The sequence below is a fragment of the Pogoniulus pusillus genome, chromosome 35 (genome assembly GCF_015220805.1).
Source record: "Pogoniulus pusillus isolate bPogPus1 chromosome 35, bPogPus1.pri, whole genome shotgun sequence".
Classification (NCBI taxonomy): Eukaryota; Metazoa; Chordata; class Aves; order Piciformes; family Lybiidae; genus Pogoniulus; species Pogoniulus pusillus.
In genome coordinates, this window is record NC_087298.1 from 14,584,336 (window position 1) to 14,595,720 (window position 11,385).

Consider the following 11,385-nt stretch of genomic DNA (forward strand, 5'->3'; position numbering starts at 1 on the left):
TCAGCCACTTCGGCCCCCCCCCCAAATCCCCCTGCGACCCCCCCACGCGCCCCTGGCAACCACTGACTCATCCCCAGACCCTCCCCCCACTGCTCGCCCCCCCCCAGCCACCTCATCCCCCCCCCCCGGGACTCCTCAAACCCCCCTGGGGCCCCCCCGAAGCCCCTCTGGGACTCTCCAAAACCCCCCAGCCCCTTCCCCCGCTCCCCCCCGAGCCCTCTCGGACCCCTCCCGGGACCCCCCAACTCCGCCTAAGACCCCCCCGGGGCTGGGTACAGCCGCAGCAGCTCGCTCCACGCCGCCATCTTGCCTCCGTGCCGTCACTTCCGGCTGGCAGGCGACGCTCTGGGCTCTCCTCTCGCTGGTCAAAGCCGCTCTAGGCCTCCGAGGTCCTCCAGGCGCCACTGCGAGCGGCTCTGGGCCAAAGCAATGACTGTGCTCAGCTGCAGGGATGGATTTGCCTGCACTCAAGCTGCTGCTGCCAGAGCCCCTCCGTGTCAATCTGTGCTGCCGTTGGGTTCTGCAGCTCTCTCCAGCAAGCATGGCATGAGCTGAAGGAGCAGCAGGAGCAGCATGGCCGTTCCCCAGGCAGCAGGAGGGTTCAGCCCAGCACCAGCTCATGCGGGAGGAGCAGATGCTGAGGAACATCCCCCACGAGACGCAGGTGGCCAAAGAGGCTGGGTCAGGTAAGGCTTTGTGTGGAGTTTGTGCTCCTTCTGGCAGTCAGGTGCACCGGTTCTGAGGAGTAGAAGCATGGAGTGGTTGCTGTTGGAGAAGAGCTTCCAAATCATCCAGGGCAGCCCTTAAGGCAGCACTGCCAGGTCACCCCTAAAGCATGTCCCTGAGCAGCACAGCTGTAGGACTTTTCCTCCCTCCAGGTAGCTGCAGCCAGCAGTGAGGTCACTGATCAGACTCTGTGCTCAGAGCAGAGCTGCTGCAGCCCTCTCAGCATCTTGGTGGCCTCCTCTGCACTGGCTCCAACACTTCCATGTCCTGGTTGTGCTGGGGGCTCCAGAACTGCCCCAGGACTGCAGATGGGGTGTGAGGAGAGCAGAGGCAAGGGGCAGAATCCCCTCCCTTGCCCTGCTGCCCACACTGCTCTTGCTGGAGCCCAGCACAGGGTTGCTGTCTGGGCTGCACTCACACTGCAGGCTCCTCTTGAGCTTTGCATCAGCCCAGACCCCCAGGGCCTGTTCCTCAGGGCTGCTCTCAGCCGTTCCCCATCCAGCCTGGAGTTGTGCTTGGGATTGTGCCCACCCAGGTGCAGGACCTTGCACTCGGCCTTGATGAATGCCATGAGGTTGGCCTGGGCGCACCTCTGCAGCCTGCCCAGTTTGTAACTGGGGCTGTAAAGAATGGTTATGCATTGCCTGTGCTTCTGATTTCAGGAGAGTCCCATTTCATTCTTGATGCTTTCTTTAAGAGAGGCATACAACTGAGCTCCCTCAGAGAAGCAGCATGAAGTGCATGAAGGATGCTGGCTGCACTCAGTACAGACAAGGCACATGGGAGTAGGTTAACAAGATGCTTGACATTTGCCCTTAATGGTCATTGTCTTCAAATGCATCATTCGGGAGTGAAGTTGCTTGGCATTTGCAGTTGACTACTTCTTCTCTGGCCTTTGGAGTGAAGGAAGGGAAAAACCAGAGTTGAAGATGTCAGCTCTGTAAGTTTTCTCTGGGTGATCAAAGCATGCACAACATCCTGTGCTTGTGCTCTGGAAGATTCTAGGAGCTTCACGGGGACTCAGGGAGCACAAGTTCTGGATTTCTGTGGGCTGTCTCTAGATGAACACCTGAGTGCAGTGAATCTAAAAGCAGCTGTCTCTCATTTGAAGTTAAAGTGATGTGACTGATCTGGTGCTTTATAGGTGCCAAAAAGGAGACCTTCTTCACCTGCTTCTCCTGTGCAAGCTCTTCTGTCTGTCTGCTGAGATGTTTCTGCCTGTTTCTCTGGCAGAGAAGTGTTTGCTTTTTGGGCTGGGTAAGTAGGAGATTTGTTTTGTTGATTTGCTTTGTTTTGTCGCTGAATACTTGGTGCAGCTGGCCTCAGATGCTGTTTGTTCACAAAGGACACACTACTGTGTGATTGGTGGGCATAGAAGCAGTAATTGCTGACAGAAGCACGCTTGTGACCTTGGCTGTCAATTCATGAACAGGCATTACAGTGTTTCTGTCTCTGCAAGCCAAAGTACTCTCATGCTGAAGAACTTCTTCCTCAGATCCACTCTGAGCAGCCCTGCTCTCCCTCAGCTTCAAACCATTCCCCTTGCCCTGTCTTTAGACACCCTTATGGAAAAAGTCTCTCTGCAGCCTTCCTGCTGCAGGTTCCCTTCAGGTGCTGGGAGGTAGCTTTAAAGTCTCCCTGGAGTCTTGTCCCCTTCAGGCTGAGCAGCCCCAGCTCCCTCAGCCTATCCTCTTAGAAGTGCTCCAGCCCTTGGCTCATCCTCGTGGTCCTGCTCTGAACTGGTTCCAGCAGTTTTTCGTTCTTCAGCTGGATGTGGCCATGTGGAATGTTTTGGGTTGTGCTTTTGCCTTTGCATGCTGAAAGACTTCCTGTGTTACCTTAGTAGTACGTTTCATGTGCAAGGTTCCTGTCTGTGATCTCTTGCTGCTGGGGAAGTCATGAGCTACCTGTGGGGGTGTGAAATGCAGTAAGCTTCCATCGCGTTGCCTGCACGGATGTGAGGGGACAAAGTACTGCTGAGAAGCTTTTTGTACCATTCTCTTCCCCTTCCCTCTTGCCTTTAAGGGAACACACACAGGGAGAAGCTTACTGAGCGCCCTCTGACATGCTGTAGGAATTCTTTGCTTTGCAGTGTTTTACACTGTGGCTCTTCAAACCTGTAACCCATCTGCTTTCCATTGCCAGCGAGCTGACCATCCGTACTACCGTCGCCTTGAATGCCTCCAACCAGCAGTGTTTGCTGCCAGACAGACACCTGGAGAAGACAGAGGACATGGTTAAGTTCATGAAGGATATCTTGGATGGTGCTGCTGAAGTAAGTCTTTGTTGTGGGTTGAGATATATTGGTTGGTGTTTGGTTTTTCCCCCCTTAGCTGCGGTGGCTCCGATTGTTACGCCGTGTGATTTATCTTCCTGTCCTGGCTGTCTTCCCGTGCTGGGTGCTGGCAGTGAATACGTGGTGAGGAGTGCTTGGGGTGTGCCATCCTTTGCTGTTCTCACTGTGGGAACTCCAAGAGCCATGGAATGGGTGCGTTATGAGTGATGCACAATTAATAACCAATATTAATGTTGGTATCCAGGCAAAGGTTGTTAATAACTACAACCAACCTGTTTCTTATCATTCAGTCTCTGCAGAAAGTTTATTGACAAGGTTCAAAGCACACAGCTGGGGTATTTGTACACTTAGAATCATGGAATCAGCCAGGTTGGAAGAGACCTCCAAGCTCATCCAGCCCAACCTAGCCCCAGCCCTCTCCAGTCAGCTAGGCCATGGCACTAAGTGCCTCATCCAGGCTTTTCTTGAGCAGCTGCAGGGACGGCGACTCCCTAGGCAGCCTCTGTGGTCTGAGAGCAGAGCAGCAACTTGCTGTTAGTTTGCTGTGATGGTCTCAAACAACTGTGGGAGAGTTTGGCATGAGCCTGTTGGAATGCTTAGCCTTACTGGAGGAGCTGGGAGCGTCTGGGCAGCATGAAATGCAAGAGCAATTGCTTTTCACTTCCTTGTTAAGGGATTTAAGGGTTGGGAGGTCTGAAGAATGAACTGTTGGGATCATAACTGCAAAGTGTCAGCAGTTTTGACATGGTTCCATTTGACATTGCAGGCACAGGCTGGTGATGGACTTCTGCAACGAAGCAAGAGAGTCATCTATGAGGCCAAGGCTGCTGTAATGGTAGAGTTCATTGCTTATTCAGTGAGGTGATGCTCTTGTCAGTCAAGAAGGACTTAGTTGCAGAGGCTTTAGAAATGCTTTGATGTAAGCTTGTTGCTATGCTGTGCCTAGTGTATCTATTGTCACTATTTAGAACTAGGCTTAAACCAAATGAACTTCTGGATTAAAACAGCCAATCATGCCTGCCACAGTTCTAACTGTTCCACCTGCAGGAATGTCACATTTTTCACTCTGCTGTTAGTCTGACATATTTTAAGGGACAGAATCATGAAAATCCAACCTCTTTTCCTTGAGCTTTTTGCCATCGCTTCAGAGGTTCTTTTGCGTTCTGAGCAATGTTTTGGTTTCAGTCTGTCCCAGTCCTCTGTCAGCCTCCCAGCCAAGAAATCTCTGCTCCTGGTGAGGCGGAGCAGCTTCTGTCTGTTGTTACGTGTCCTAGTGCTGAGCACCACCAAGCAGCAGCTGGCACCTTGGTGCTGACCCCTGCCCCTCGGCAAGGTATAGACGTTAAGGAGATCCCTTCTCTTCCCCAGACTAAACATCCCCAGGCCTCTCTCTCTTCTTTCCAGCCCCCTCCTCTCTTGCCCCCCCCCCGTTTCCCCCTCCCCCAGTCCTTTCTTCCCCCCCTCCACCTCCTCTCTTCACCCCCCCACCTCCTCCCATTTCCCATCCCTCCTCTCTTCACCCCGCCACCTCCTCTCTTCTCCCACCCCTCCCCTTTTCCCACCCCTCCCCTCTTCACCCCCCCACCTCCTCTCTTTCCCACCCCTCCCCTCTTCACCCCCCCACCTCCTCTCTTTTCCCACCCCTCCCTCTTCACCCCCCCACCTCCTCTCTTTCCCACCCCCCCCTCTTCACCCCCCCACCTCCTCTCTTTTCCCACCCCTCCCCTCTTCACCCCCCCCACCTCCTCTCTTTTCCCACCCCTCCCCTCTTCACCCCCCCCCCCCCCTCTCTTTTCCCACCCCTCCCCTCTTCACCCCCCCCACCTCCTCTCTTTTCCCACCCCTCCCCTTTTCCCCCCCCACCTCCTCTCTTTTCCCACCCCTCCCCCTTCACCCCCCCCTCCTCTCTTTTCCCCCCCCCCTCCTCTTCCCCCCCCACCTCCTCTCTTTCCCCCCCCCCCTCCTCTCTTCCCCCCCCACCCTCCTCTCTTTCCCCCCCCACCTCCTCCTCTTTCCCCCCCCCCTCCTCTCTTTTCCCCCCCCCCCTCCTCTCTTCCCCCCCCACCTCCTCTCCCCTCCCCCCCCCCCCCCCCCCCCCCCCCCCCCCCCCCCCCCCTCCCCCCCCCCCCCCCCCCCCCCCCCCCCCCCCCCCCCCCCCTCCCCCCCCCCCCCCCCCCCCCCCCCCCCCCCCCCCCCCCCCCCCCCCCCCCCCCCCCCCCCCTCCCCCCCCCCCCCCCCCCCCCCCCCCCTCCCCCCCCCCCCCCCCCCCCCCCCCCCTCCCCCCCCCCCCCCCCCCCCCCCTCCCCCCCCCCCCCCCCCCCCCCCCCCCCCCCCCCCCCCCCCCCCCCCCCCCCCCCCCCCCCTCCCCCCCCCCCCCCCCCCCCCCCCCCCCCCCCCCCCCCCCCCCCCCCCCCCCCCCCCCCCCCCCCCCCTCCCCCCCCCCCCCCCCCCCTCCCCCCCCCCCCCCCCCCCCCCCCCCCCCCCTCCCCCCCCCCCCCCTCCCCCCCCCCCCCCCCCCCCCCCCTCCCCCCCCCCCCCCCCCCCCCCCCCCCCCCCCCCCCCCCCCCCCCCCCCCCCCCCCCCCCCCTCCCCCCCCCCCCCCCCCCCCCCCCCCCCCCCCTCCCCCCCCCCCCCCCCCCCCCCCCCCCCCCCCCCCCCCCCCCCCCCCCCCCCCCCCCCCCCCCCCCCCCCCCCCCTCCCCCCCCCCCCCCCCCCCCCCCCCCCCCCCCCCCCCCCCCCCCCCCCCCCCCCCCCTCCCCCCCCCCCCCCCCCCCCCCCCCCCCCCCCCCCCCCCCCCCCCCCCCTCCCCCCCCCCCCCCCCCCCCCCCCCCCCCCCCCCTCCCCCCCCCCCCCCCCCCCCCCCCCCTCCCCCCCCCCCCCCCCCCCCCCCCCCCCCCCCCCCCCCCCCCCCCCCCCCCCCCCCCTCCCCCCCCCCCCCCCCCCCCTCCCCCCCCCCCCCCCCCCCCCCTCCCCCCCCCCCCCCCCCCCCCCCCTCCCCCCCCCCCCCCCCCCCCCCCCCCCCCCCCCCCCCCCCCCTCCCCCCCCACCTCCTCCCTTTCCCCCCCCCCCCTCCTCCCTTTCCCCCCCCCACCTCCTCCCTTTCCCCCCCCACCTCCTCCTTTCCCCCCCCCCCACCTCCTCCCTTCCCCCCCCCCCACCTCCTCCCTTTTCCCCCCCCCCCACCTCCTCCCTTTTCCCCCCCCCCACCTCCTCCCTTTTCCCCCCCCTCCTCTCTTCACCCCCCCACCTCCTCCCTTTTCCCACCCCTCCTCTCTTCACCCCCCCACCTCCTCTCTTTTCCCCCCCCTCCTCTCTTCACCCCCCCACCTCCTCTCTTTTCCCCCCCTCCTCTCTTCACCCCCCCCACCTCCTCTCTTTTCCCACCCCTCTTCTCCTCACCCCCCCTATTTTTCTCTCCCTCCCCACCTCCTCTCTTTTCTCTCCCCCACAATAACAAGACCCACACCAGACGCCAGAGCTGTGCTGTCGCAGCAAGCAAAGGGCAAAGGAGGCAACGAGATGCTGTAGGGACTCTGACTCTTGCTGCCAGGCTGCAACAAGAGGAAGGGAGAGTCTGGCCCCCAACAGGTGAAAACAAGAGAGGAGCAAGGCAGGAAGCACAAAAGCAAACCTATCTCATGAAGGAAACAGCACAACTGCAAGCACAGCTTTAAGCACAGCATACCAAGGAGGAACAGAAATCCCAAGCAGAGCAGAGGAGAGGAGTGGCTTAGAGAAAAGCAAAAGCACCCCACAAAGGACACAGCCAAAACACCACCCCACAAAGGACACAGCCAACCTACCCCCGCAAAGGGGATCAGCAAAGGCTTCTGCCTCTCCTGGGGCAGCTTAAAAAGGGGAGGTCAATTGAAGTCTCCTCCCACCCCAGCTGTAGCCACTTTGCCCTGCCTGCTCAGTGCCCTTTATAAGCAGAGCAGGAGGAGCCCAGCCCCAAGCTGGGCCAATTGCGGGCCAAGGGATCCTCCGCCTGGCATCCCAGGTGAGTGCGCACGGGCGAGCACCGGGTGCGTAGTGGAGGGTTTCAAAGGCCGGGGGGCCTGGCTGGCCCCCTGGCTAGCTAGGGCCACCTTAGGGCTGGGCTACTGACCCACTGCAACATCCACCTTAGCTCACGGGTGCTAAGTCTGTGTTGCTACTGAGGCTGAGGTTTCTCTAGGAGGTTGGATCCTCGAAGGTTTGCTCTGGGTTCTGCGATGGAGGCAAAGATGGAGCAGGAGCACTAACTGGAGCTGGTAACGGACCAGCAGCAGCAGCTGGTAATGGAACTGGTAATGGAGCAGAAGCTGGTAACGTAGAGTGGAGAGGAGGAGGAGGGAAGCAGCAGAGACTGCCCGGGGGAAGGCAGAGAGTGGGGGCAGGACGGCAGGGGCTGCCCGGGGAAAGGTGGAGGGCAGCGGCAGGAGGGCAGGCAAGAGGTACAGAGCTTTCAGGTGCTGAGCTTCAACAGAGAGACCTGATGGAAAAGAAAAGAGACTAACTTGTTTAGCAAAAGTGCTCTCTGGAATTTCCCAAGTCGCTTATTTATTGAAGGGAGTCATTTGTTGGTCATTGTCATCACGAGAGAGGACCTTTTGGTTTGCGTTAGGGTGGTTTGGGCTTGCCTGTAACTCCAGGCCCCTCAGAAACTGATGGGGGGGGAAAACCCCAACCCATGGATGTTCTCTTGGTTGTCTTTAACAGATAAACCAAGAGCAAGTGCGACTGAAAGAGCTTTGCAGGTAACAACTCTGTGACCCTGTTTGAGAGTTTTGAATTGGTCATTGCCAGCGAGATCAAGGTAGTGCCCCTTGGCCTTGCTGCATGTGGTGAACTGCTCCTAACACAGCCCAGCTGAACACAGAGTCAGGTGAAATGAAGGCTGAAGAGATAGGAAAAGTCTTTCTCAGCCTCATAGCTAAAGACAGTTTAGTTTCCCCCAAGAAGTCCCATTCTACTGTTGTGCATTGTTTGATGCCAAAGCCAAACAACTGCCCCAGACCTTTCTATTTTCTCAGCTTGGTGTAAATGAATATGAATTGAGGTTGGATGAGGCCCTGAGCAGCCTGTTGCAGTGGGAGGTATCCCTGCCTAGAGCAGAGGGTTGGGACTGGATGATCCTTGAGGTCCCTTCCAACCTAAACCATTCAATGAAGTCTTTTATCAGCTCCTAGGATTAGTGACAGTGGGGAATGTTTGCTTGCTATGAGCTGAGGGAGCTGTTTCCTAAATGGAATGTTCATTAGTTCTTTAGCACCTGAAAATGTTGGCAGGCTACTTGATAAACCTCCTGGAACACAGGGGCCTGTTGAATTGTTTTCCCAGTGCCTGAACAACTTGCAGTGCTGTAATGGGTTAGCCTCCTGTTTCCCTCCAACACAGAAGTGAGGCAAAAGTAACACAGCCAAGGAAAAACCCTCTGGGTTGAGATCAAGAGGTAAATACAAAATGAGATCCTGCAGTGCACAATTACCTTAGCCTGTTTCTGTTTGCAGAAAGCAGGAGTCAGCCACCTGCCACCCATCCCCTCCTGACCCCAACCCCAGAAACCCAAAGCAGCACTTGGCACAGGAGGTCTCTCGTGTTGCAGTCTCAACTTCAAGCCCTGGAATACTTTGCTTCAGCCAGCAGCATGGGGTTGGATACCAAGAGCAGAGTCGACTTAACCTGTGACTAAGTGAACTTTAAGTGTTCTGACTCCACAGTGGAACCTGATAAAGAAAGATGTGAATGGAAGCAGGCTCTGACTCCTCTGTGTAACTGATGAGAAGCTTTCTGAAGGAGGTGAATTTGTTTTACAGCCCTTCCCTCAGCTGGTTACAGATCTTCAAGGTAGCTGCTGGTGCAGTGTCTGTTGGAGGACTGTTAGCCACTCTGAAGGAGGGAGTTAGTGGAGCATCATAGGAACATGTAGAGAGATGGTCAGGAAAAGGCATTTGTGTTACCCTTTTGAGTCATTGAGTCACTTTTATTGTAATCCCATGGCTGAGAGCAGGACTCCTTTGTGTCCAGGGTTAAAATCTTCAAGGAGAAACAGTGCCAAGGCTCTGAATTGATTGGGACTTGGTGCTGCTAGTTACAATGTAGGACAGTTAAGGCAGTCCTGTGTTTTGTGATTTGCCTTTTTTCCTACCGTTCTAGTTTTGGCTCGGGCTAGTGTGAAGTGTCTCTGGAACGAGGTCCTTGTGGTCCCTTCTGACCCTGACTGATTCTGTGATTCCAGCAAGCAGCTTTTGACTTAAAAACCCCTGAGGTCACTGCAGCACCTCTCTATGGAATAAAAGAAAGGGATTTTGCTGCACTGCTGAGAACTGTTTCCAGCTCTGAGCCTTTGTTTTTGTGGTTGGTTTTGGTTGGTGTTTATAAACAGCAGTAGCTAAGCAATCCTCTCTGAGCTATGGACCAGAATCTGCTGCATCCTGTGCAAGAAGCAGATCCCAGTGTGATCTGGTGCAGCTGTAGCACTTCCTAACTGCTAGGTTTGGGAGGAGGGCATGTGTCTCAGTCGTTTCTGAGCTGTGGTAGCAATCAGGTGTCTGCTTAAGTCTTGAACCTCTGCCACGTGCTGCCACGTTCACCAGATCTTTCTCCCGGCTTCAGGGAGAGAAGGAGTGTCCAGCTCCCAGAGTGGGTGTCAGAAGCGATGTGAAGTGAAAGGGGTTTGCTGAGGTCATGTAGGAAGTTGTGTGAGGGAATCTGGCAGTTTGGTTTTTGATTTCTTCAGTCTCTAAAGTTTTTCTTGGAGCAGCTTCACTGCAATCCTTTTAAATGCACAGAGTATCAGCACAGGCCCTTTTAGACAGTCCTCCAGCTTTGCTGCAGGTCCCTTTCAGATACTGCAGCGTAGCTCGAAGCTCTGCCTTCTCTTCTGCAGCCTCCACAGCCCCAGTTCTTTCAGTCCTGCTTCCCAGGAGAGGTGCTGCAGTCCTCTGCTCATCTTTGTGGCCCTCATCTGGCAGAAGAGCTGTGTTTTTCCTCTAGCTCCTGCAGAAGGGCCTTAATTCTGGTGTCAGCAGCTCCCCCTGTGTCTCCTCTGCTGTCTGTAAATCCCTCCAGAGTAGATGAAGGAAGTGCTGAGTAGCCCCAGCTGGAGTTGAGAGCTGTCCCTATAAACTGAGTGTGTAGGAGTGGCAGAGCGTGGGCTGTGCCTTGCGTGCGGTGTGCTGTTGGCAAAGGCAATAGGCAGAGGCGCTCTCGGTTGTCTGTGCTGCCCTCCGGTGTTTGCTCGTGGGTACTGCAGTTGTGTAGCGGCTGCGGTGTGGCGCCGGTGCTGAGTGCTGCCACCGTGTGTTTGCTTGTCCACACTGCATTTCCTCAGCCGCGGCGGTCGCCCGTTTTCCTGCCTCGTCTCTAAAGGCCGTGCACGATTGAAGTGGGTGAAAGCTGAGGGGAGGGGAGGAGAGGAGGGGAAGGTGAGAGGTGGGAGGGAGAGCTGAGAACTGGTTTGGATTTGTAAGTATTGGAGTGAGGAGTTAAAAGCGGCAGGCAGGGGGGCGGGCCGGCGCTCGGGGGGGCGGGGCCGGCGCTCGGGGGGCGGGCCGGCGCTCGGGGGCGGGCCGGCGCTCGGGGGGCGGGCCGGCGCTCGGGGGGCGGGCCGGCGCTCGGGGGGCGGGCCGGCGCTCGGGGGGCGGGGCCGGCGCTCGGGGGGCGGGCCGGCGCTCGGGGGGCGGGCCGGCGCTCGGGGGGGCGGGCCGCGCTCGGGGGGCGGGCCGGCGCTCGGGGGGCGGGCCGGCGCTCGGGGGGGCGGGCCGGCGCTTCGGGGGGGCGGGCCGGCGCTCGGGGGGGCGGGCCGGCGCTCGGGGGGGCGGGCCGGCGCTCGGGGGGCGGGCCGGCGCTCGGGGGGCGGGCCGGCGCTCGGGGGCGGGCCGGCGCTCGGGGGGCGGGCCGGCGCTCGGGGGGCGGGCCGGCGCTCGGGGGGCGGGCCGGCGCTCGGGGGGCGGGCCGGCGCTCGGGGGGCGGGCCGGCGCTCGGGGGGCGGGCCGGCGCTCGGGGGCGGGCCGGCGCTCGGGGGCGGGCCGCGCTCGGGGGCGGGCCGGCGCTCGGGGGGCGGGCCGGCGCTCGGGGGGCGGGCCGGCGCTCGGGGGGCGGGCCGGCGCTCGGGGGGCGGGCCGGCGCTCGGGGGGCGGGCCGGCGCTCGGGGGGCGGGCCGGCGCTCGGGGGGGCGGGCCGGCGCTCGGGGGGCGGGCCGGCGCTCGGGGGGCGGGGCCGGCGCTCGGGGGGGCGGGCCGGCGCTCGGGGGGCGGGCCGGCGCTCGGGGGGCGGGCCGGCGCTCGGGGGGGCGGGGCCGGCGCTCGGGGGGCGGGCCGGCGCTCGGGGGGGCGGGCCGGCGCTCGGGGGGGCGGGCCGGCGCTCGGGGGGCGGGCCGG

General features: G+C 60.8%; 1 protein-coding gene across 9 annotated transcripts; it reads left to right on the forward strand.

The window, feature by feature from the left end:
* The first annotated feature begins 131 nt into the window (after nt 1–131).
* On the forward strand, nt 132–9,330 carry LOC135190185 (protein disulfide-isomerase TMX3-like). 9 transcript variants are annotated; one of them, XM_064171209.1, is made up of 9 exons: nt 132–686; nt 1,389–1,494; nt 1,869–1,983; nt 2,872–2,962; nt 3,060–3,214; nt 3,789–3,857; nt 7,724–7,761; nt 8,515–8,759; nt 9,273–9,330. In XM_064171209.1, the coding sequence occupies exons 2-8, from the start codon at nt 1,475–1,477 to the stop codon at nt 8,690–8,692; spliced, it is 666 nt and encodes a 221-aa protein (XP_064027279.1). In that variant the 5' UTR covers nt 132–686; nt 1,389–1,474; the 3' UTR covers nt 8,693–8,759; nt 9,273–9,330. The 9 variants fall into 9 exon arrangements, 8 of the variants coding, with proteins under 8 accessions (XP_064027279.1, XP_064027280.1, XP_064027278.1 ...); XM_064171210.1 differs by having other exon boundaries at nt 1,424–1,494; XM_064171208.1 differs by lacking the exon at nt 1,389–1,494 and having other exon boundaries at nt 133–686; nt 1,871–1,983.
* Nucleotides 9,331–11,385: the final 2,055 nt, after the last annotated feature.